Source organism: Panicum virgatum, chromosome 6K, assembly GCF_016808335.1.
Source record: "Panicum virgatum strain AP13 chromosome 6K, P.virgatum_v5, whole genome shotgun sequence".
Lineage (NCBI taxonomy): Eukaryota > Viridiplantae > Streptophyta > Magnoliopsida > Poales > Poaceae > Panicum > Panicum virgatum.
This window is the reverse complement of record NC_053141.1, coordinates 37,106,387-37,131,516: the sequence shown is the minus strand read 5'-3', so window position 1 is coordinate 37,131,516 and position 25,130 is coordinate 37,106,387. Positions and strand designations below refer to the sequence as shown.

Below are 25,130 nucleotides of genomic sequence, written 5' to 3'. Positions count from 1 at the left end.
TGACCAGTTTTAAGCATCGGCTTTAATGGCGCCCCGATGGATCGACGAGGCAGCAGGCAGGTAGTACAGCAAGACGACCCATGGATCGATTGGAAGAGACCAGCAGGGAAGGCAATGTACGATGGCCGACAGCGTATGCCCCCTATACTAGCTGGGGTCCGATCCTTGGGCGTAGTTCGAATTCGATCACTTCAGCGCTGGGGCTGGCCGAGAGCGCAGCTGGTCCCGGCGCCGGTCTATTCGTACCGTGCCCTGGGGCTCAAGCTTCGTCGATCGATCTGGTTTGCATTGGGCGTATTGGGAAGCTTCGCTTCCCCGGTCGATCAGTCAACCCCCCATTGGCACGCGCGCCCTGCCGCCGCCGCCGCCATTGCAGTCGAGTAAGAAGAGGGCTCAGGGCTGGGACCATGAGGATGAGGAGCAGGAGGATCAGCAGGGCACACGTGAGCAGGATGCGGCCGGCTCCGCAATGGCGATCAGCTGGGAATTGGGAGCATGCATGGTTAGGGCCTGTTTGGGCACACAAAGATACTGATGAAATCCAAATTATTCAGACTTTCTTTTGACTTGAGAGGCTGTTTGGCATGCTGAGGTGCATTTTCCGGGCGGGTTTTAAATCAAACGGCGCTCTCCTGAATGGTGAACTGTTCGATCACTATCTGCATCCCAGCTAGGTAGATGCTGGTAGTCCTCAAGGTTCAGGTTGGCAGCCATGTGGCTTCAAGTGGATCACTATCTGTTTGTTGCATTGCCATACGACCCATACCTCTCGGTACGGTGGCCCCTCCATGTTCATGTCGTACCTTCAGTTTGCGAGCAGAATTGCTTTTCATGTGCCTGACTCTTTCTTCCATGTTTATGTTTATTGGCTTAGGGTGACCACTCCATGTTTCTGCAGAGATAGGGAGATGCATGAAAAGTATTCTGAAATATGAGGTAAAAATTGATTTGCCTTACATGTGGCTTCATTTACATCTCCCTATCACCAAGAGTACTCTTTGAGAGTACTGAAAGTTGGTCGGTCATATTTTTTTAATATTATAAACTCAGCTCTACTTATGTAGACTCAAATATTTGAGAACTTCTTTGTTGGAAGTTGCATGAATCTACAAAGAACTACTATTAACACAGAGTGCAACTTATGCCCCCCCCCAACGTTTATAAAGGACTTTTTTAATTTTAGATATTCTGCTTTATTAGAAGTTTTTCTTGGAGTTGTTTCTCAAGAAAAAAATGTTTTCTTGGAGTTTGCGCTTCAGTGGAGTTTGTTTTCTTGAGTGACCTCATTTGAAAAATGACACATGTAGCTATAATATTTTGCCGCATTAACTCAAATTTGCTGAAAACTCTATTATTCTTAACTACCAACCATATATATGATTGGTATCTAAAAGGAACTTTTATATGGCTAAGACTTCATGCATTCATTACTTTTAATGCCTTCGGTATATTTTTACAGGACTATTCTAATAACCCAACTATTGTTTTTTCTTAAAAAAATTAATCAAATACATAGAAGAGGGGAATTATTATCAGAATATGGGAACTGATGTCGTTAATACATGGTCGGCTCTGACAAAGCAATACACAAAAATAAAATGATCAGAATACTAGCGCAAGGTTGCTTCATTAATTAGCAGCAAGATCAATGCCAATCCAACTAAAAAACACCGTGACGAATAAACTGGAAACTTCTCATTTCTATATTGCTGCTAGTAGATGTTAATAACGAGAAGTGATGACCCCCTTTTTTGCGAAACAAAAATGCACCACCATTCGTCAATAATTATCATGAGAATTTCTGCTTTGCAAATTTTAGGGGTGTCGAGAGAATTAGCAGTAACAACAAACACGTGCTGTGAGGTGGTGTAAGGTACAGCGTCGGCATCATTCGTTACTATACAGGATTAATATGGAAAGAGCGAGGACCACAGTACGGCCACTTCCTGTTCACAAATCCTAGTCTAGCTATCAGTGGCTAGTGCAAATTTCATGGGGTGTGGAGCAGGACATGTTTCTTCAATTTTCTGGCCAGGCTTCTCGCTACGCAACCAGCAGGTCTGGCTTCGAATCTTGGCACCTTCTTCTTGGTGGAGAGTGTCTCCGAAACGGACGGACACTAATAGTACTGGACAAGCACACAATTCAAGCAGTAAATGTTCTCTCTCTATTCAATGTCTCCCATCAATGAACATTACAGGGGGTATTTGTAGGTGACGTTATGCCTCCCGTGTACAATTACCCTTTTATACCCTTACAACGGTCATATCTTCGGAATATTCCTAGACGCACACGTAATTTGACTGTTACAATATGAGTGCGCTACAGCTCAGCAGTGGGCCCACAACCCCAGGTATGTTACAATATGAGTGCGCTACAGCTCAGCAGTGGGCCCACAACCCCAGGTAGTCCTCTTCCTCTTGACCGATGAAGACCATGGGGTCCGCTGCTTAATCCTCGCCACGATACTTGTGTTGCCCTGTCTTCTCATGTCCTCGTCTTCCGGACCGAGGATAAGCGAAGACAGACATCTTCGTTCGCTCCCGGTGTTGGCTTCGGTGTTCATTGACGCCTTGTCTTCGCGGACCTTCGGCGCCCGGACCGAAGGTGGTGTCCCCAACAGTAGCCCCTCGGAGCCTCGGTCTGATCTTCGATAGGGGCGCGGCTTCGACTCCGTGGGCGCCGTCGGCGTCCCGAAGCGCCACCCTTCGGGCTGGGCGCCGCGAAGGTAGCCCGCGAAGCACAGTCCGTGTTCACCTGCAAAAAGTTGTGCTCTCGTCGAGGAAGCAAAATTTTCATGTTTAAATCGTTAGTTCGCGCCCAAATTATCAAATTCAACTTTTGGCGGGAGTTCTTGCGTCGGGTTGTAGACTTGAAGGGACAGGGTTACCCCTCGATCTCTTAATCTTAGACGTGCAATGCGGGGCGCGGGTGTCTTTTCCACCTCGCGGCGCCGCCGGCGTTTGGTTTCTCGCGGTTGCCCCCCCTCTAAATAGCGGCGCTGTGCATTGTGCATTACCTCTCGTCGCGCTCTGCTTTCTAGCCTCCTCGCTTCTTCTTTCGCGAAGGTTCTTTCTGGGCTCACTCTTCTCCGAACTTCCTTTGCGCAACACTTCAAGAGTGGCGACCTCGGAGCAATCTGCATCTTCGGAGATGGCTCCGAAGAAGGATCAGTCTAAGGGGCCGACGACCACTGTACTCGGCCTGTCGAAGATGACGCCATCCCTGCTCGACGACCTGGCTCGTCGTGGCTTCATCTCTGCAGACGACGTTCGTCCGCCTCCGACGGGCGAGACTATTGCCCATCCCCGCGCCGACGAAGTGGTCGTCTTCCGCGATCTTTTCACCGCCGGCCTTTGGATGCCCCTCGACCCCGTGGTGGTGGACATCTTTCGGCTGTTCAAGGTATATTTGCATCAGATGACTCCCACTTCGATCGTGCGGCTCAACTTGTACATGTGGCTGGCGAAGACCTGCCGCCTTTCTCCAAGCGCCGAAGGCTTTGCTCGTGCCTTCAGGGTGCATTACCAACCGAAGAAAATTTCCGTTCAATCAACGGGAGGTACGGAGATATCGGACATTCCTCAGTATGGTTGATATGTCTTCGCCTTCCATAAGAACCTGCCAAGTCCAGTCACTGCAAGCAAGAACAAGTGGGCCAATGATTGGTCATCCCATTGGTTCAATCACAAAGTGGCGTTGGACCCAGAGATGAAGACCCATCCACTTGTCATCGACCACATCCCCGCTCTTGGCGATGTGCCAAAGGTCTCTTCCCACGCCCGAGCCGAAGACGAGGCGCTGTTCGCACTGCTCCAGAAGCTGTCAAAGACCTTCGGCACCCGGGATCTCATCGAGGAGTTCGTCGTGTGGGGCTGCTTCCCTGTCAGGGCCGGCTGGACGATCTCCAGCTGGTTGACCGAAGATCGATGGATAGAGGGTATCCCTATACCTGATTTTGTCGTGAGTTTTCGTTCCTCGTTTCCTTTCGCGTAGAAGCTTTGTTGCTTACGTCTTGTGCTTCTTCGACCTTGCAGGAGTTGACCCTGTTGTGATTGAAAGCCGTGCCGACAAAATGGTCGGACCGGCTGTAAGAATCGATGGACCAAGAGGGGGTGAATTGGGCCTTTTTCAAATTTCTAAAATAAGGTAAAGCAACCTTAACCTATGCAATACTAGTAAGGCTCAATTCACCAACCGACTAGCTAAGCAAACTACACAAGCTTATGAAGAGACAACTAGATATGAAACAAAGCAAGGTAGAGCTAAGCTATGATCTCTAAGGTCAAGCACATGAATAAATGCATGAAAGTAAGTGCTTGAAAGTAAAGAGTGGGCAAGAGACAACCGGATTTTTTTCCCGTGGTGTCGATGTGTTGGCACACACCCCTAATCCACGTGTGACACTCACTAAGAGTCTTGTCACCTCCCAAGTCACCGAGACGAGGGTGCTCACTAAGAGTCTCCGTTCACCATCCCGGCGTGGTGGAGCTCAAACCACGTACAACCTTCTTCGGGCTCCCACAATCGTTGGCAAGCTCCGGAAGAAACACCTTCAATCACCAAGATCGCCTAGGTGCTGCCAATCACCAAGAGTAACAAGCTAGGGTCTTCACTTGAGCAAGAACCGATCACCAAGAACGGATGCATACAAGCTTCTCTCTACTCAAGTCCTTAGTCTTGCTTCTTGAATGATTGACTGAACAAATATGTGAATGATTAAGCTCAAGGTGGCTCTCAACAAGAGTATAGTGTATGAATGTAGCCTGGTGTCAAGAGAGAGCAAAATGACCCATTGGAGGGGTATATATAGGCAGCTCACACGAATAGAGCCGTTGGAGAAAAGCTGCCAGAAAACTGCATAGCGCCGGTTAATCCGACGATCCTCCAATAGCCAGCGTCGGTTTAACCGATGAATGTAAACTGTCCTTTCTGAAAACTAGCCATTATAACTTGGGCAGATTAACCGACGTATCATCGGTTTAACCGGTGAGTGTAGTTGTCCACTGATCAACTGAAAAACCAAGTCTCTGGACAACTGAACCGACGTTAACTCAAAACCATCGTCGGTTTAACCGGTGAGTACAACTTCTGAAATCCCTGGAAAAACCATCTCACTGGTCAATTGCACCGACGTCTCATTTCAAACAGCGTCGGTTTAACCGGTGTATTGATCTTGAGATGCCCTGGAAAAACCAACTCTGGACTAATGCACCGACGTTAATTCAAACAACATCGGTTTAACCGGTGTATAGAACCTGTCCAGACTCTGCTGACTGCATTTAACCGACGTATAGAAAAGTGGAAGCGTCGGTTAAACCGGTGTATAAACTTTTTCTGATTTTGCCTTTTCTGATTTGAGTCTTGAGTGAAATCCAAATATTCTTGAGATATAAGTTGAAAACCACTTATTTGAACTTCTAGGAACCTGAGTGACCATAGTGTGCATCCATTTTCAAATGACCATATCCATGCTCAAGTTACTTGACCTTAACCCCTCTTAATAGTGCAATCACTACAAAATTATAAAACATATACTAACCTAAGTGTCCTTCTCAACCTTACGACACTTAGGACTAGAAAGATCCTTAGTCTTGTTATATATTTGAGTTGAATACCGAGATCCCCTTTTTGAATAACGAAATTGAGGGGCCTCTTTTGACATATGACCAAATGAGCGATAATGATCTATTAAGCTGCACAAACTCATTAGTCACAATAATGGTTGTCATTAATCACCGAAACATACCTTGAGGGCCTAGATGCTTACACCGACCTCGAGGGACGAGTACAAATCTTTGGTGAGTCACCTCAGCGGAGTTCGACGGAACCGGGTGTTCCACTCTTTGGGCCTCTCCGCTCCTCAGCGGGCGGCCGAATTGAAAATTGTTGAGGGCCAGGGCGTCGCCCCCGCACATGCCTTGGAGAAGGCAAAGGCCTTGGAAAAGGCGAAAAGGAAACGAGCGTCTTCTTCAGCGGCACGGAAGAAGAAAAGCCGCATTTTGGATGACATCTTGCAGCAATCACCCCTGCAGAGTAAAGGGGATTCTGAGGACAGCGGGAGCGAAGACAGCAACCGCCCTCCTACCGAAACGATGCCCTTCGGCGTTCCCAAGATGACGGTGCCCCTGAAGGCGGTCCGTCCCAGTCTGGACCTTGAGTTCAGCATCGCCGTGGAAAGCGAAGATGAAAGCGGCGACAAAGAGGTCAACGTCGATGCCGACTCCCCTCGTCGCCCGCCTCCGCCGCGCGGAGCCCCTACCTCCGGGAAAGAGGCTGAAGCGCTTTCCGGCAAAGATGCCGAAGGACCAGCCTCTCCCGAGAAGGTCACCTCCAGTTCCGAGACGAAAGGTAGTGGCGGCGAAGGGTCAAGTAGTTCATCAGACAGTAGCAGCTACTTCGTTCGTGACGCCGATCCTGAAGCTGTTGCTGTGGAACTTGGTGCGAAGCCCACTGCCGTTCGTCTCGGCGGGAACATCATTAAGTCTCTTCGTTTTGAGAGACTGGATCGCGAGCGTGAGCTTTTGGCAACGGCGGGGGACTCCTTCTGTTTCCCCTTGATGGAAAAAGACTTGATGGAGAGCGGTGCTGACTTCCATTTTCCGTTCTTATAAATAAATAAATACCTGCTTCTTGTAACTATATATATTTATCTTATTAGGTCACTGTGGGACATGCTTAATAATTACCCAAACTTTGAAACATGTGACGGTTGACATAGGAAAGAAGTGGGGAAATGTTTGGCATGGCGTGGCGGAATTATACACTTTCACATCATCTCATCATGTTTAATTTTGAAAAGGATGCTTAGATAAGGTTTGCCCACCATTCCAATATTATTGTGTTGAAACAAAGATATTATATTCTCGTTTGAGCTAATCACAGGAATGGCCACACCCCACCTCCTCCTTAAGGGCAGTCCCAATGCAACTCCACTCGTAGAGTCTTAAGCCTCAAAGACTCCATCACAAGAAACTATATTTCTCAATGCAAAGTGTATTACTTTGATTTATATGGCCTATTTGTCTTTCTCACATTCATTCTTGATTTGTGTGAAGACTTGGAGTCTAAATAAAACTTGGAGTCTTGGTTTCTCTCCCTCTCTCTTCCATAAATATACTGCCACATCAGCAAAACACAATAAATAGGAGGCTTAAACTCTATGATAGAGTCTGCATTAGGAGTGCCCTATGTGAACCTAGTTACTACTATTAAAGAAACAATTGGTATAAAAGAAAAACATGGTGATATAACATGGAAAGATCGTAGCCTAGCAAAGCCAATCTGCACCATTTAATGAGAAATCAATGGTGATCTGAACCACTTTTATGCGTTCCAGTCGCAGGCCCATTCCTTTGGAACAGTACACTGTTCGCTTTACGAAGCATACTGTGTGCATTTGATTCACTACCGACCGTAGCACGCAACGAAAGCAAACGGAAGAAGACTAGGAGAGCAGCGTGGGCACGTCGTCGCATCACGAGCAAGCGAGTTCTCGAGCTCCAGTTCTGCGCCGCTCTCCTCGAGCTCCAGTTCTGGGCCCGTAATGGCGACTGATAGCGGAAACTGGAACGGAGACTCCAATGGACCGAGTGTTTGCGGCGCCAATTGGATAGATGCAAAGCCACCACCTTGATTCAAGGTCCTTGAAGAGCTTGCAACATTGAGCAGCAGCCAACGTCTCCCTGTTTCTTGATTCAACAAGTTGCCGGCCGGGTGGGTAGAAACATCCCTAGATTTTTTTTTTCCTTTTTGATTCGACGTTGGCTATTTCTTGATTCAACGTCTACGGAGAAGGGATAGATGACACAAGCGAGGAAAAGAGTGAGGGGTGTTAAAAGGGCAAAACACCATTATCTGATAGATGGAAACAGGTCAAAGGATAGTCAGAGAGATAAGTCACCGATTGAACAAAAGGAGTACGGTCTGAATGTGGAAGCTGCTTTTAATCTGATCAATTTTCAGGGAAAGCAAACCTAGGAATGGTACTTAAGATCATACTAGAAAGGTGTTACTATCAGCCTTGAAGCAGGGTATCGTTACGTGCAGTGGAGGATGCCGAAGCTAAGGCTTGCCTCAAAAGGGTTTAGTTGATAATTAACTGAATGGATAAAAAAACCTATGATCGAATTGTCATAATAATGTGCTGATCACGCTGAATTCCGAGTCAGACAATAAACCTAGCTTCTCTAATAATATTATGAAATAAATAAAGTATATACTCTATCACTAACCCCTGAGGTAAGAGTGTGTAAAGTTAGGAGAGAGTGCAATAAGGTAACTCATGAGTTAGTCCAGATAGCAAAACGTTGTATGTAAATTGTAATCTATGGTTTGGAGAGATCAATCTCCATCTTGGGTTATATTAATGAAATGCACTCTTTCTTCTAAAAAAAAGGAAGTGAGGGATACTCAAGTTAAGGTGAGATACCATTTTCTTTTGATAACAGAACCTGGCACAATCTTTGTGCACTAATTTCTTTTTGAATTCACGACAACCTCTAAAAGTTTCTCCGCGTTCCAAAAATACTTTACAAATTTAAAGTATCATTTTGACTAACATTTACCTTGATTCGTTACAAAATTCCCTGCTGCACAATACACATACAACTGATCGCGTGCCCCAGCAGCAATCTGAGGTCGGCATTCGGCAGTATCACCGTGCCATGCGCTGGTCGTACAATTCAGTCACATATACGCATGTGAAGCGTTATCGAATTGGTACTCTATCCATTTTTACTTGACATTTTGGATATTTCACGGTCAACAGCATATATTAGGCAAGTCTCAACACAGTACAATTACTAAGACGGAGAATTTTAACTGTGCCGGCTAGGTTTCGTAGGGATAAAATTTCTCTCACCTTATGAAACTCTTCATTGTCTATCCTCATGATGACACTATCAAGTGAGCTAAATTACTGATGTGATATGTTATTTAATGCTCACGAAAATCATAATGAAACTCCCATTAAAATTGGTCTTAAACCATCATTGCCTTTTTTCATAGAGCAATTTTGCTTAAATATATGAAAAAGTTACTTGGATATAGTACTCATGGCAGGTTTCGTAATAATATTCATGTATGTTTACAGTCATTGTTTATAGGTCTGACTGAAGTTTCCTAAGTGTAATGGAAGGAGGGCAAATAAGCTCTAAAAGTCAAAAACATAAATAGATACTGTTGACTTTGTATCCAATTTCTAGTAGCTTCTGGTTACGTACTTACGTGTCTTCAAGAATGACAAGTGTCACCGTTGCTAAAAAAAAGAATGACAAGTGTCACTTAACTTGCCACGTGTCGTCTGCAGCCAAAGCTCTCAAAAGCGACAATTTTCCTAATACTAATGCTAGTGCAACAAACCAAGTGGAGATTAAGTGAACCATTAGTTGGGAGATGAGACTCTGATCGTGCCTATGCCCATTACAAAATGTGTTCTAAGAGCTGGCGCAAGCAAAAATATAATTACCTTTCTTATTATATAGTAGAACTCAGATATTCACAATGCACGCACACTCATCTTTACAAACGTACGAGCGCAAACTCTACTTCTACAAGTTTCTTCAAAGACTGAGCCAGCAAATAAATCCACGAGATCGATGAAGTCACCACATGCGCCTTGCTGTTTTGAGCATGTGTTGTTTACTTACCATAATATTATATTGATGAACTTAACTTTTTTTAGGATGGACTACTAGCCTAGATAGTGATATTATCGACGACCGCTATCATGCCCATGACTTGGGTCGAGCCCAAGCATAGATGTTAGTGTCTTACGCTTTGACCCTGAATAGATTAGGTTTGCCTCTCACAAGTCACAAAAAGGGATTGCCACCGTCCGTGAATATAGTTCCATCAATCTCACTAGAACTGGATAGAAAGTCAGTATCCTACGTATGTGTAATTCGTAGGTACGATCAGTGTAGGGAGTCAAATAAAAAAAAGACGCATTTTTATTTATAGACGTCTGAATAAGCCACTTGCAGGTGTAATTTGTCGCAAATCAAAATTGAAGGAAAGGAGACCGGAATGATCAACTTGGAGGTATCATTTATCGCAAAAAGGAAAATGACATTTGAGTGAGCAATTAAGTTGTGGCAGCCCAGATCGCAAAACTTTCAGGTAGCCTTCAATGTTCATACTCCCTCCCCATTTTTATTTACATGTACTTCATCTTAAGTCAAATTTGTCTAATTTTGACAATATTTATATAGAAAAATATAATAACATTTACAACATCATATTTATTTCACTGAATCCAGTATGATATATATTTCGGTATGCATAGTATAGATATTGTTATATTTTTCTATAAACATAGTTAAACTTTAACAAATATGATTTAGGACAAATCTAATGTGATATGTAAAAAAGCAGAGGGAGTACATGGCGATGGAACTAGAATCACTCTGCTTCTGCACAAGTTTTTGGGAACAGTGACCCATGACATGACAGTGTGTCGCATTTGTGCTCGGCTACATACATAGCGTAAGTTAGTCTCTCGGGCCTCCTGTTTGGCATCTTGTTCAGCTAGCTTTTTTGTACATAATTTTTTTTCATCTTAATTGAGTGGCAGAGCTCTTGCCTTTATTTTTTAAAAAAAATTGGGATGCATATAGGTTCAGAAAATGTCTCCCAATCCCCAACAATGAAGTAGCTAGTGGCGTCGACCGGGAGCAGTAATTCTGCCTGGTCTATTCCACAAGCGAAGACGCCAGGCCCAAGCGCTCCTGCAGGGCTGCAGCTAATAGCTAGCTGCCCGTAGCAGCCGCACAGCGCGCGCCAAGCTCGATCGACCCGGCCGGCAGCGAACGCGTCGTGTTCTCTTCCCTGCCACGAGCGTACGTGGGGGCCGCCGCGCCGGGGCGACCGCGACGTGCCCGTCGGCGCCGTGGACGGACGAAATGGACGATGCTGGAAGCAAACTCCGACCCCGCGCGGCCGTCACGGGCGCCGCCGCTGGTTCTGTCAGTGTAACACCCAGCAAAACCGCGGACGGTCCGCTAGGGATCGGCGGACGGTCCGCCAGAGGAACGCCCAGATATTTATCCTGGTTGTGAGATCTGCCTGTCATATCTTCTCTTCTCCTCCTCACGACGACCAGAGGCGAGCTCCGCTCGAGCGCTCGCGCCGCCGTCGTCCCCTTTCGTCGATCTCCCTCCTCCGACCACCATACTTCGATTCCTCGCGCGAGAACCTTCCCCGGCACCTCCTCCACCTTCCCCAACCCCCAGCCCCGCTTCTCCCTGGCCGGAATCGCCCAACCACCGCCGGTCACCATTGGAGGCGCTTGAAGCTTTGCTCCACCGTCGATCCGCTTCTCCGGTCGTCCTCCGCCCGAACCGACCGCGGGAATGGATTCGTGGTGAGTCACTTGTGCCCCTGGCCTCTTTCCCCCTCCTGTTGTGCGCCGCCGGCACCGGTGAACCGCCGTCGCCGTCGCCGTGCTTACTGCCGCCTGTCGGGTGGTCTGCAAAAGTGAATTGCGGACGGTCCGCCTAGGAGGGCCGGACAGTCCACAGGTCAAGTTATAAGTTGTCGAGAGAGGATGTTGTCTCTGGTGTTTTCGTAGGAATTGAACTGCGGACGGTCCGCTATTGGAGAGCGGACAGTCCACCGTAGAGATCCAAATTTGTCCAGAGACGATGTTGTCTCTGGTGGGTTCCACAAAGTTGAACTGCGGACGGTCCACTTTTGGAGAGCGGACAGTCCGCCGTATAGTCTAGAATTTTGTCCAGAGACGTTATCGTCTCCGGTGGAATTGGCAGAGTGAACTGCGGACGGTCCGCCAAGGAGGGCCGGACGGTCCGCAGTAGAGATTAAAATTTTGTCCAGAGGCGTCGTTGCCTCTGGTAGTATTGCAGAGTTAAACTGCGGACAGTCCGCTATGTTATAGCGGACCGTCCTTCGTATAGATTGAAATTTGTCCAGAGAGATAGTTGGATCTGGTGGGTTGGCAGAGTTGTACTGCGGATGGTCCGCCACTTGGGTGCGGACAGTCCGCAGGGCATTCCAGTTGAAATATAATAGTTGCATCCTTGAGCTGCACTCAATTATTTCATATGCATTTGTGTAGCATCCGCCGTTGAGGACGTCGTGTTCGAGGTGATTGCGGCACCGCAGGAGCAGCCGGAGCAAGCCCAGGAGGAGGGGCGTGAGAACCCGGCCCAAGGCCCGTCTAACCCTAGCTTTGAGCAGCAGCATGAAGGCAAGCCCCGGTGCACATCCGATTAATTTAAATTATGGCACCTACATATATATTTATTACTTGTGCATTACGTCTAGGTGTTATTTGAAACCCTAGTTGCATGAACCCTAGGTTTTCTTGAGTTATACTAGTATGTATAGGACGATAGAAATGCTATGCTAGATAGGGTTCGATAAAAGTCGAGTAATTTCCAGTTACTCGCGAAATAAATGTTATTTCATGTTTCCATATGTGGGTTACTAATCTTGGAAGGAAGTGAAGAATAGAGTTTGAGACCGGGCGGAGAAAAGTGTAGCTCCGTCTTTGTCGGTTAAGGACCGAGCCGTTGTCGGCCCTGCTGATCATGTTTGAACTGTACTAACCGCATGCCGGGAGTAGGAGGTAGTCGAAACCGATAAGCCTAGTACTGTCTCGCTTCGAAAGTACAGAACTTCATCACCACCCCTTAGGGCGAGTCGAGTAGTCGCGGAGAAACGGGATGCATATGTTTACTTTTGGTGGTCTCTCGTTGAGCTCGACTGACTATATGTAGGTAGGGCGGTTCTGTAGTTCGAGGCGGGAAGGGGAAGGGTTGGTGCGTGTGGTCCGACGGGGCATATGCGTGCCGTGTTGGTTAGGTCCACCTTGCAAGGTTAAATCGAATCGATTCGCCGTCAGTCGCTCTCGGACATGGGCACCTTGATCACTGCGTCACAGCGTAGTATTGAGTCGGAGTATGTATGGCATATGGTTATATTCACTTGGAATGTTATTATATGCTTTACCATGTTTGCTCTAGATATGCTAAATTAGATGATGGTCAAGATATATAGAATCATGAGCTAAAATATGGAAATAAGGCTTCATTTTAGTCGCTTTTTCTGCAAAACTAACCACCAGTCAAAAGTTTTGCATGTCTAGATATGTGGGCTAAGTTATACCCACTGGTCGGGTAAGTCTGGCTGAGTATTAGTTGTTTAGAGCTTTTGTTGAAACATTACTGCAGGACACGCAGACGTAGATTTATGTCCCTGCTGTGTTAAGTTCATCCGCCGGGATGCAGAGGGATGGGAGATTATGGAGCCAGACGTTTAGTTAGGGATCCCCCTAAGGTACACTTTTGGTAGTTGTAGGCCCCTTTCCTCTAGTTGAACCCGGATTTCAATAATGCAAAGTTTGTAAATTATGTATTTATTCAAACTTGGTTTGTAACACTTAAGGTTAAGTCTTATGAATATTTGTTGTATTTTCGAATTTCTGTCGTGCTTGTACCATCTGTGCTTACCTTCGCGTGAGACTATCGGCATTGTTTTGATCGGGACGTGGGTTGAGAAAGGATCGCCAAACTAAGTCGTTAAGTTAATGCGTTCGATGTGTTCAAATGACGGACATTACGTTTAATTAGAGTTTTAATTTGGCGGTTCGTCACAGTCGCACGAGCCGCGGCACATGCATTCGATGCGCGAGTTCAATACACATGGCCGTGTAGTGCTCCTCCAATCCAGCTCGACGCAACGCGACGTCGTGCATCGCCGCTCACCAATCGTCACACCGCGCCGAGCACACGGCTGAAACTATCTAGGCGGAGCACGCGGGATCAGATCAGCTAGCGCGTGCGCAAATTAAGCCGCCAGCGCTCGATCGAGCAAGTGGAGCAGCAGTAGGCGAGCCTTCGTCTTCGTCCATAAAGCGCCTGTCCACGGATGACATGTCTCTCGTCAGATTAATATCTACTAGCAGCTAGTCAGCTAGTGTCATCTATGCATCCCCCTTCTAGCATTGAATCGGCCGAGCACGAGGGCGTACGGCGCGTCAACCCGCGGGCCTATAGAACGGCCGCCGGACGACGCGTTCGTCCGCCACGCCGGCGGCCGTTCGAGTTGAACGTCCGGCCGGCCGGTGTGATCGCGCCCGCGCCCGCGCCCGCGCGCGCCATTATGAACGAGCTCGCCGGCAGATCATATCGATCCAGGCCGGCCGGCCGGTAGTCCCTGTCCCAACCACTGTGGCAGTTTTAACATGCGCGCGCCCCACAACTTGCAAGGGACGCGGTTACCGTCAGCATAGGGGTAGGTACCCACCCGACCCCGCCGGCTAGCTTGCCACCGCCACCGGCCGCCGCCCGCCGGCCGCCGCCCACCGCCCGTCCCGCCCCGCCCGGCCGGGGGTGCTGTCGCACCCCCTTGCCCACCGCCGCCGAACGAGCCGCCGCCGCCGCCGAGCAGCCGCCGCCGCCGCCGCCGCCGAATCCTCTAACACTGGTGGACGTCGGCACCCCGGAAACCCGAATTCCTAAGGCCCGCCGCCGCCCACCACCACCCCCGCCGCCGGCGACCACGCCGGCGACCGCCCCCACCCACCAACCACCCCGGATGGCGCCAAGGACGTCGAGGACGCCAGGTGGGTATGTACCCCTATGCTGACGAGAACATTTGCGAACTTGCAAGTCGGCCGGCCCGGCCGGTTAGACTGTCGCTGCGACAGGTTCGATCTCGTCGTTCCAATGCCTTTCCCTCTCGGGCGCGCGTGCGCCGATCGCGACGCCCCGGCGCGTCGCGAGCTGCTACGTCGCCGGCGGCGGCCAGGCGCGGTGAGGTCACCGCGCGCGCCCCGGGCGACGGCTTTGCTGAGCTAGAGCTGCCGGCTGCCGCCTGGCGGGGGTGCATGATCGGCCTCCGTATGCGCTGCAATCCTAGCTGCGCGCCATGCATTTATGTGTCCGGCAAGTCCGTCGTCGGCAGCGCCTGTCTACGCGCGGTAGTTGCGGCTCGCCGCCGGAACCAATCGGGGTCACACAATGACACAAGGGCCGCGCCATAACCCTCTGCCGAGGAGGAAATGGTTCGTCAGCCGACGCGAAAGCAACGCGCGCGCACGGGAGCTCGCCGTACCGGAGTGGTTGACTTCCGTCTCCGTTCGCCATGAATGCGGAAAGGAACGTGTCAGGGACGGACTAGAGAGAGGACGTCAGGAGGCGGCCGCCGCCGTGCCGTCCATGAACCGCGCGCCGCCGCGCGGCCGCCATTGCGGATCACGGGACGGACACGGCGCGGCGGGCCTATATCCCCGTCCTCGTTCAGGCCGCCGGGATCTCGACTGGGGTGTCCAACTAAACACAGCCATGGTTTGCTTTCTGATAGGCCATCAGTTGGGAGTTGGGACACATACACACAGAGGCTTACTGTCGAGTGTAGTAGACCTATCTGTTGGCCCATGATAATACTCTTTTAAGTGTTTGAGAGTATATATTTACTCATTACCGTGACTACGATGATTCTTGCTGTGAGATTAGTAGGGGCATTTTGGTCAAATTGGACCCAACTTAATTAGTTTTTCTTTGGTCGTGCAATTTGGCCAATGTTTGCAATAACATGCAACCAGATGGAGCAATGGTCATCTCCTTGGAAAAGGATATGTCCAGATCCGAACTACATCTACACGCGCACTCTCTATGCATTTTGAAAAGAAAAAAAAGGGAAAGCTATCTATCACTCGGGTGATTTGAAGCCTTTGCTCACTCGATTTGCTGTGTCGTCCGATCTCATTTTGGTCCAATCTGCACCCTTCGTTTATTTTGGTGCCGTTTGTTATGGTTTACCTCAATGACCTGCGGGCCAATGTTGTCAGCCTGATTTTTTGGATTTTTTATCTGCCGCCCTGATATTCTGGCCGCTCTTTCTCTATTCTTCTTTTCAGTTCCATTTCATTTTCGTCTCCTCCCTTGTGAGCTCCGCTCCCTTCCTAGCTCCGCCAGGTGAGGCGGTTTTTAGGTTTTCGTCGTCTCCTCCCTGATTCCTTTCGATTTGCTCCCCTATTTGTGGTTTTCGTTGTTGATTTCATTTGTTTGCAATTTTCTCGGTGATTTTGATTTTTGAACGTGATCCCGTTACGGCCGCTGCTCTCCCTCCGACTGATTTTTTTCCTGCGCCGCCGCTGCCGTCTCCTTCCAGGCCCGGCATCCTCTGCTGAGGCGTTGTGGTACCTCTCTCTCTCTCTGGAGCGCGCACGGTGCCGGTAGGCGGCGCACATCGGAGGCCCCGCGTCTGGCCACCGAGGCGGAGGCCGAGGACAAGGGGGAGCTGGGGAGGGAGCGGTGTCGGGCGCAGTGCTGCTGCTGCTGCTCACGTTGGCACTCGCGCCGCTCGTGCTGTACGGGGGCTCCCCCATCTCTCGCTCTCTATCTCTCTGGGTATGTGGCACGGATGCTTTGTTTTTGCCTGTGGATTTGGCTCATTTCATTGTAAATTGTTGGTTGCTAGCGTCCATCTGATTTGATTCCTTTTTGTTTCCGAGTGCTGTAGGTTTTTGACCTCCGCCCTCTATCTGATGTGCTTGCAGATTTCAGTCATTCCCCTGTTCATGGATTTTCGTGTGTATATTTATTGCTTGCTACTTGTGGATTTTCGTGTGTATATACAGTTTCAGTGTATTGGTTAATAGTTTACATACTGCAAGTTTAGTAGCCTTTGTATACTGCTAGTCGTCTATGTTTTGATCACCCCCTTATTAGTGGAGTTCTCTGTAACTTGTAGAACTTTTTACCTATTTTCTGATTTTAGTCTCTGGTTTTATGTTTGATTTTACAGTAATGAGCTCCACGACACTATTATATTTCTGATTAACTTAGAATATTTTGTAGTCCTTTTTCTTGTAACTGCTTTTCTGTTAGTATAGTACTTTTTACATGTAATCTATACTCTATTGACAGCTTAATTCATACTGTCATTTACATATGTTGTCACTGTAAATTTTATCCGCTGTTGATTTTTGTTGGTCTGTTCATTATGGCTCTTATCTTGATAAGGTATTTTGTTTTCATTATTTGTTTAGTGCTGCTCTACACTCTACTCGTTTGTGCATGCTTTATATATCTAGTCCTGGTTCCTATTCTTATTTTTCTATAATATATACTTGATCAGAACTTCTTAATCAATTGTGGATTCTGCGTCAGGTTTATTGTAGACTAAATTTTTTTTCCCTTTCCTCTTTTCTTGCAGGTATATTTTTATTTTTTATCCTTTCCTTTCATATTTACAGTGCAATTTATCCAAAATTACAGTGTTTATAGTACTGTAATTTAAATATATTTGGGTTGTAATTATGTGCTATTGACTTCAAATATCAATGATGGTTTTTATTTAGGCCTTTTTATAAATTGCTTGTTCTATTTCTCGTTTTGCCCCCCAACTATTTCATCCCCATTGCATTTTCCTTATTGACATTGCATTTCATTGTAAATTACAGTTTCTATAGTACTGTATGTTTTCCACAATGTGAGTGTAAATTAGCTGCAGTACTTTTCTTATTAAAAGTGTACGGATAAAAATCAGGATTCCATTTTTCTTTTGTTTTCCATCTTGTTAAGTCAATATTATTGTAACTGACAGTGCATTACATTTGTCAATTACAATGTTCATAGCACTGTAACATATATATTTTTGGATTGTACATTTTGCTTGAATATTTGATTTGTCAATTTTCTTTTTGGCATTTGTTGGGTTACTCAGGCACCCCAAAAAATTCTGAAATTTTGAGTTCCATAGAATAACTTTGTAATATTTTGAAATTTTGTATCTGGCATTTGTCGGGTTACTCACTGTCTCCCTAAAATGTCTGAAATTTTGTATTCCATAGAGCATTTCTGTATAATTTTAATTTTTTAAATATTTTTCTTCTTCTTTTTGTTTTGGGTTATATGTTTTTAGTACTCTTTTTGGATTTTTTTTGTGGCAGTTGATGTCTGATCTGATGGTTACAAATTTTAGGTGAGCAAGTCTTTTGTTTCACTCGATTTTTTTGGATACTTGCTTTGGGTGAAACAAAGAACAAAATTACCCGAGTGTTGGAACCCGTCAAATCACTTGAGTTAGGCATAGACGGACCAAAAAAAAAACATGTTCGCATTCAGTTGTCTTTTGAAAGAAAGGAAAAATGGTCACTATAGTACGCGCAAAAGTATCGAGTTATATTGTCACACGAGAACACTACTGTCAACTTTCACATGACCGTATCTTCTTTTTTTTTTTAGCGAGGTGACCGTATCTTCGATGACTCTGGATGACAGAATCACTCGCCTGATCGCGCATCGCTCTGCCGCGCCGGCGACACCGCAGGCAGCGTTCGTTCTGGCGCCGGGGCCGCTCCAGCGCCGCCGGCCGGCCGGCCGGTCGCCCGATCCCCTCCCCTGGCCTCAACAGAGAGGCCGCCCCGGCCGGACGTCGACAGGATGGCCGGCTCGTGGCAGGTACCACGTCGACGTCGAGGTCCTCGGCCGGACGACCGTGCATTCAAACCGGCGTCGTCGACGCACAGGGAGACAAAGCAAGCTAAGGGCACGCAGCTCGCCGCCGCGTCGGGCAGGTTCTCCTATACAGCACGAGCTGTTTGACCATTCACAACACTCGCATCCACCTCGACGCAAACCTGCCGGCATCAGGCCAGCCGGCCAATAATGGCCGCGGCGCCGATCACCGCCGGTCCAACGGCGCATTGATGCCGCACAGTCTCGTGACGCGGCCGCCCCGTCACGCCATTGGCCGCCGGAGATCGGCACGCCGTGGATTGAATTGTACTAGCAGCGAGCGCGTGCTGCAAAGGGCTCCGTCGCTTCCTCGCCCATCAAGCGCTTGCCCCCCACGGATGCCATCGCATCGAGCAACCCCCGGGACGGGAGTGGCATTGAATCGGGCACACGGGCGTCCGGTGGCGCGTCAACCCACGGGCCAATGGGATCGCTGCCGGAGCCGGACACGGCGGCCGCCCGGCCGGCTCATCTCTCGCCGTGCTGGAGCTTTGACCTTCTTGTACGTTTGCCATCAATGTCGAAAGGGATGCACTGTAGGGCTGCATCGTCAGAACGGCAGACAGGCAGAGCGGGCCGGCAGCACGACGACGCAGCATCCATCGCCGGGCACGAACCTTGAGCCGCCATTGTTGCTCAAAGCTGCTCACCTTCGTTAACAAGCAATTCTGCTTCTGGTTTCATCGTGTCGGCGGTTTATACTGGGATATGCGTGTGACCCGAGTGGACCTGTCGCATGCAATCTACCTCCAAGATTCCGTGTTTTGATCTAAAATCAGCCCACTTTTTTTGTTGTTGCTGGAATAATTTTTTTGCAACAAAAAAAATTGTTATGGCAACAAAAACAAATTATTAGACTTTGTGTAATGATTTGACTACCAGTTACACTTGTGATACGAGAGAAAGATAATTCAAATCAAATCTGAGGTGGCCAAATATTAATACGGGCCTGTGCCTTCTTTAAAGAGGCCTCGAGGATGCTGTAGCTCGGCCCACATATACGGGGAAAATGCTGTGCTGCTCGAATGGGCTTAAGTTTTCTGGATGGCTAGATTTCAGCCCATGAGGCCCAACAAGAAGCGGCGGCTGGAAATGCTAACCAGACGACCAAAGCCCAATCCGTCTAGCCATCAGATCAAGCGGATCAATCCGAGCCGTCCGCTCCGCGTAGCCGCCCGAGCCAACTATTTATACTTCTATCGCCGCCGCCGCGAGCCCTCTCCTCTCCTCCTCCCGCCCTTCCTTCCCCAACCCCTCGCGCCGGCACCCAGCCTCTCTAGGGTTTTGTCGGGCGGCGGCGGCGGCGGCGGCGAGATGGTGCAGCGCCTCACCTACCGAAAGCGTCACAGCTACGCGACCAAGTCCAACCAGACCCGGGTCGTCAAGACCCCAGGTGCGCGCCCCCCTCGGTTTCATTCCTGCTAGGTTTGGGAGGAGTCTGTGGTGTCCTGATCTGTGCGTGTGTTCCTGGTGGTGTTGATGGGATCGGCGGATTCGTGCAGGTGGGAGGCTTGTGTACCAGTACACCAAGAAGAGGGCGAGCGGGCCTAAGTGCCCCGTCACCGGGAAGAAGATCCAGGGGGTGAGTGGTGGGGGCAGCTCTAATCTGGTTTTATTTTGGTTCCGTATCTCGCGTGTAGACTCTGCGTTCTTGTAGCGCTATAGTGCATTGGTCCTAGATGCTGCAGTGGGGAAGTATTGGCTAGGAGCATGCATGTGCTATCTGTACTGAAGTAATTGTGGATTAGATCTTCATTGGTTGTTTTGACGGTTTGCAGTTTCCTTTATCTTTGGATGGTGTAGGCAATTACTCTGGTACCGGCAGTTTGATGCCGCATTGTGCCTGTATAGGTCTATTGGAGGATGGTTAATAGTTGGTGTCTTTATATCTTGTTTATGTGCAAACCTCTTCCTTGAGTAAATGGTAGTGTATGTGGAATGAAACTACTGTGTAAAATATTTGTGTGCAAGTCCTGTCATTTGGGGGAAGATGTGTTGTGACTGGCATGTGATATCCACTGTGTGCCCCTGCTTGCAACATGCTGAACTAAGAACTAAGAGTGAAACTATTTATTTGTTGAGCACTCGTTTCCTCTCCATGCTTCAGATTCATCACTGTCTCGCTTCGTTTTGTGTTGGTGTTATTTACATTGCAAGCTACATAAATGTTACGTGCAATGCTGATCCTTGGATATGTAACAAAAGCCTACATTGACTTAGGTGTAACTTATACCCAATAAATTAGGATAATCTGTCCAATTTTTGAAGCCCTGTTGAGTTATGAAGAACATGTTACAGATCCTCATCCCAAATTAGCTGACCCTAGTCCAACTGTCTTTAAGCCATTGCTCTGTTCATGCTGTGTTATGGTGTTTATTTATATCAGATCTATTATCTAATAGTGCATTACTCATCTGATGACATGGTGAGCTAATGTCAGCATTTTATTCAGCAAACCATGTTTGGATGCTGTTGCCAATAAAGCAAAATTAGCTGAGCTGATTTCCCTGGCGTGCCTTGTTGACTAAATACTATCACCATGTTAGTAAGGTTGAGTTTCAATTTGTTAGTTTTACAGTTTTATTCTCGAGTCTGTCTTCTATGTTTGCATGGACTATTTTTCTGGTTGTTTTTTCATAGCAACATACTTTGACATAATCTCGCAATTTTCCTATCTGAACTTGAACATGCCCCATAAGCCACCAGTACTAGGTATTCATCTGCAATTCAATGTGAACTTTCTACCTAATCTAATGCTGTTTTTACCATATCTCTAGATCCCCCACTTGAGGCCTGCTGAGTACAAGAGGTCCAGGTTGTCTAGGAATCGCAGGACTGTGAACCGTCCTTATGGTGGAGTGCTCTCTGGAACTGCTGTTAGGGAGAGGTCAGTAATAAAGCTGGATATATTATGATGTGAAAACCCAGGATTTGTAATTTTGTAGTCTTATGAAATACAACTATTCATGTGCAGGATCATCCGTGCTTTCTTGGTTGAGGAGCAGAAGATCGTCAAGAAGGTCCTGAAAATACAGAAAACCAAGGACAAGACAGCCACAAAGTAGAGCTCCTGGAATGGAAGCGTAGCTGTTTTGTACACTGCGAAAAGTATTTTTGGTGGATGGAAAATCTAGTTGCCTTTTGTGTGAAATGTTTAGCATGTGAGAGACATACCTGTCAAGTTTAGAGCATCTGCAGACTGGAGCCATTTTCACCTTTCATTGTCTGAATATTGGGACATCTGTACCCCTTGTTGCTTTGTTTTGAATTCAGATCATATCTGGGCACCATCAGCTTATTGAATTTGCCTTCTGGTTTGTAGCTATCTTTTTTGTTCAGGACCTGTTGCTCCCCCGTTTCATGTCATTTCTTGCATGACCATTGTGCCTCTTTTTGCTACTGTAAACGAGACTATTAACCCTTTGTTAAAATCAACTGTGCACTCTTGAAACCATTTTCTTGCTTTCCTATTAACAGTGCACCATTCAAACCTGATATCTATTTTTGCAGGCAATTCTGCAGCTTGATGTTGTTTTGTTGATACCATAAGTAATTTCCTATTAACAGTGCACCATTCAAACTTGATATCAATTTTTGCAGGCATTTCTGCAGCTTGATGTTGTTTTGTTGATGCCACAAGTAATTAAGTATTCAGATAGGCCCAACGATTTTGCTCTTAAAGTGCAAGATGATACTGCAACACAACTTTTCTGCTTAGATGTGCATGTGCAACACGGATGCCTTCTTTCTTTAAGCTTCTGTTAACAGTAGTATAGCTTTACAGTATGTACATGGGCACTTGTTCCCCTAACTAAAACTGGAACAAAAAATGTTTCTGAAGCTAACAGATGAAGGCAATTCACACACTGTACATAGAACCTAGGAATATGTTCCCCTAACTAAAAGTGGAACGAAAGATGTTTCCTCAGAAGCTAACAGATGAAAGCAATTCACACATGTACATAGAACCTAGGAACGGTACCTCTCACTCTGTAGAGCAATGCAAATTGCAAACTGCCGTAATGTGGCAGCTCAGCCTGGGCAGTCCAACAATTTCACAATTCAAAGATTATGTAAGACCGCAGATGATGCTTGATATGGTTATGTTGATATAAGTATTCAAACACGTCCAATATTTTCACACTGAGAAGCTCACATTTTAGCACTGCAAGTGCAATATTATCTCACAACACTGAAAACTCAGTAGTGTATGTACAACACAGAATTCCTTCTCTCTGTTAGCTTTGCTGTTAACAATGGTATAGCTCACAGTATGTACATGGCACCCCTAATCAAAACTGAACAAAAAAAAATATCTCTGCAGCTAACAGTAATGCTAACAGATGAAGGCAACTCACACACGCACGGCATCTGTACAAGTAACCTATGAATGGAAGTACCTCAGTCTCTGTAGTGCAATGAAAATTGCTGACAGCCCTAGTGTGGCAGCTCAGTCTGGACAGCAGTAGGGCTCAGGAAGGATTCCCAGGGTATGTTGAATCTCCAGTCCTCTGAAGAATCTGCACCCAGATCAAAAGGGAAGTTGATCCTCCCCACAGCTTCCCAGTCACTGTTGTTCATGCTGAAGCCATTGCCAGGCTTCCTGGTGGATGAATCCTGGCTCCTGCTACCGATGCCGCCATTGACATCGGCAGAGGAATCGACTACAAATCCACCGAGGTGATCAGGCTGCGCACTGAAGAACATTGGCGCAGCAGCTGTGGTCTTCTGCGATGTTTGCACTTCAAAAGGGAAGGTGATGGGGAAGTTCTGGGGTTCTAGGGATTGGCTGCAGTTGAAGTTGATGAGCTTGCATGAGGAGCCATCAAGAGATGGGTTGTTCACCTTGTTCTGCTGCTGTTGCTGACCTTGCAAACCATGTCTGCTGGTGAACTGGTTTGCAGGTGCAGGTGGTGCAACTTGCAGTGAGCAAGATGAGCTCTCCAGAGCGAACTCTGAAGCTTGCACTGACTGGAACGCAGAGAACATCTCTGCCTCAGTTGCCCCTGGCAGTGGTGGCCCCCAGGTGTGCGACAGTGCTCGTTGCGCCATGGAGCTGGTCTTCTTGAAGATCCTACAGATAGTCCAGGAGTCCTGTTTTTGGCACAAAAGAAAAATATCCTTCAGAATTGTTCAAATTTTTTGAATTCAGCTGAACTACACTATGAATTGATAGTGCTTACATTAAGTGGAATGGTCTTGTCAATGGGTCGCTTGGGGAGCGAGGGATCGTTGAGCGAAGGGAGCCTGAATTCATGCATCATCCAGTCAGTTTTCATCCCTCTTGCCGCTCTCCCTTTGTAGAACACAAGAGATTTCTTCAGGCCTATGCACTTGGTACCCTCAGAGGAATAGATTGGCCTGTCTGTCCCTGTGGCCTTCCAGAACCCGGCTGCTGTGACTCTGTTTGGTCTAACGCTGTTGCGGTATTTCCTGTCCCTTGGACAGTAGAAGTACCACTCTTTCTCGCCGGTGCTCGCAAGCTCTGTCAATGAACAAGAACAATTAAGTCAGAAATGCTAACTCTGCTAACTATTCGCTACGTCTTTTACGATCATCCTGAGATGCAAATATTTAAAGTTAATGGAAGCCCGACACATTGACAAAAGGAGTAAGACGGTAGAAGTTCTAAATTTGGTGGCAGCTTCTTACTTGGGAGATCCCATGGATCATACTTGTAGATGTCCAGCTGCCTGATAAGCTCAATGGAGATAGGCTTTTGCTGGATCTTCCTCTTGAGGTAGAAACTGACCAGTTCTTCATCAGTCGGGTGAAACCGGAAACCGGGCATGAGGATCTCATCTGACTTGTCCATGTTGATATCATTTCTCGCCTCCATATCTAACAAAGAGAGATGGAGCTTAAAGCCTGCTTGCTGCTGGGGTTACAAGCTTACAAATTAAGCTTGCTCTTGTACTACCTATGCAGTATCTAGTGAATGGCTTTCAGGGATGAAGCTTGTGAGGTGAAGACAACCACCAATAGCACTTGCAAATCTATTACACACCGTGTGTATATATATGAATGCCAGAGCTGCTTGGCATGACTGGATGAGGCCCACAACTCTGAAGGATTAAAGAATTCTATTTAGTTCCTTCTCTATTTGAAAGCTGTCACGAATTGTTTAATGGTGGATTAGTATCTCAACGAAGACAAGCTCAGCCAGCATCAGGAAATCCCAGTCCCTTTCGATTCACACTTAGAATACTCAAGTACGGCAGTCAAAACAATCCTTAAACTAAACAACTGTGCTTTACTCTCCTCTAGATTTCATTTACCAGTTTGAGCCTCCCCAGGTAAACAAAGGAACTGAAATCATACTCCAATACACCGAAGTTTGTTGGTATTCGAATTTTCAACGGAGCCAGGCAAGGGTTTGGAACTCTTCTCAAGTACTTTTACCTGCATGAACTTCAAGATATATTCCTTCAGTATCTGGATCCAAAAATCCCTTCCCATGTAGATGTATGCATTAGTTTTGTCAGCTTGTGCTTTGGGATTCTAAAATAATTTGCGGCCCCTAAATGCATTTCGTGTTGAGTTTGACATAAACCTAACCGTGGAGAGAGAGAGAGAGAGAGAGAGAGAGAGAGAGAGAGAGAGAGAGAGTCCTACTACCTGGTTTCTCTTCAGAAATTTTTT

General features: G+C 47.2%; 2 protein-coding genes across 2 annotated transcripts; one reads left to right on the top strand and one right to left on the bottom strand.

Annotated features, from left to right (window-relative positions):
* Window positions 1–19,688: 19,688 nt before the first annotated feature.
* LOC120712455 (60S ribosomal protein L34-like) lies at window positions 19,689–21,826 on the top strand. Its single transcript, XM_039998242.1, has 4 exons — window positions 19,689–19,881; window positions 19,991–20,070; window positions 21,266–21,375; window positions 21,463–21,826. The coding sequence occupies exons 1-4, from the start codon at window positions 19,803–19,805 to the stop codon at window positions 21,551–21,553; spliced, it is 360 nt and encodes a 119-aa protein (XP_039854176.1). The 5' UTR covers window positions 19,689–19,802; the 3' UTR covers window positions 21,554–21,826.
* Window positions 21,827–22,831: 1,005 nt separating this feature from the next.
* LOC120639200 (protein FEZ-like) lies at window positions 22,832–24,453 on the bottom strand. The gene is made up of 4 exons (XM_039915199.1): window positions 24,141–24,453; window positions 23,672–23,973; window positions 23,259–23,582; window positions 22,832–23,138 (listed from the first exon to the last, which is right to left on the bottom strand). The coding sequence occupies exons 1-4, from the start codon at window positions 24,325–24,327 to the stop codon at window positions 22,926–22,928; spliced, it is 1,026 nt and encodes a 341-aa protein (XP_039771133.1). The 5' UTR covers window positions 24,328–24,453; the 3' UTR covers window positions 22,832–22,925.
* Window positions 24,454–25,130: the final 677 nt, after the last annotated feature.

Bases quoted from the DNA above. Each gene is read 5' to 3' on its own strand.
- LOC120712455 (XM_039998242.1), top strand. From the start codon at position 19,803: ATGGTGCAGCGCCTCACCTACCGAAAGCGTCACAGCTACGCGACCAAG. The intron at 20,071-21,265 runs GTGAGTGGTGGG...CCATATCTCTAG, and splicing joins CCGGGAAGAAGATCCAGGGG to ATCCCCCACTTGAGGCCTGC. The intron at 21,376-21,462 runs GTCAGTAATAAA...ATTCATGTGCAG, and splicing joins GGAACTGCTGTTAGGGAGAG to GATCATCCGTGCTTTCTTGG.
- LOC120639200 (XM_039915199.1), bottom strand. From the start codon at position 24,327: ATGGAGGCGAGAAATGATATCAACATGGACAAGTCAGATGAGATCCTC. The intron at 23,974-24,140 runs GTAAGAAGCTGC...GTTCATTGACAG, and splicing joins TGATCCATGGGATCTCCCAA to AGCTTGCGAGCACCGGCGAG. The intron at 23,583-23,671 runs GTAAGCACTATC...TGCCAAAAACAG, and splicing joins ACAAGACCATTCCACTTAAT to GACTCCTGGACTATCTGTAG.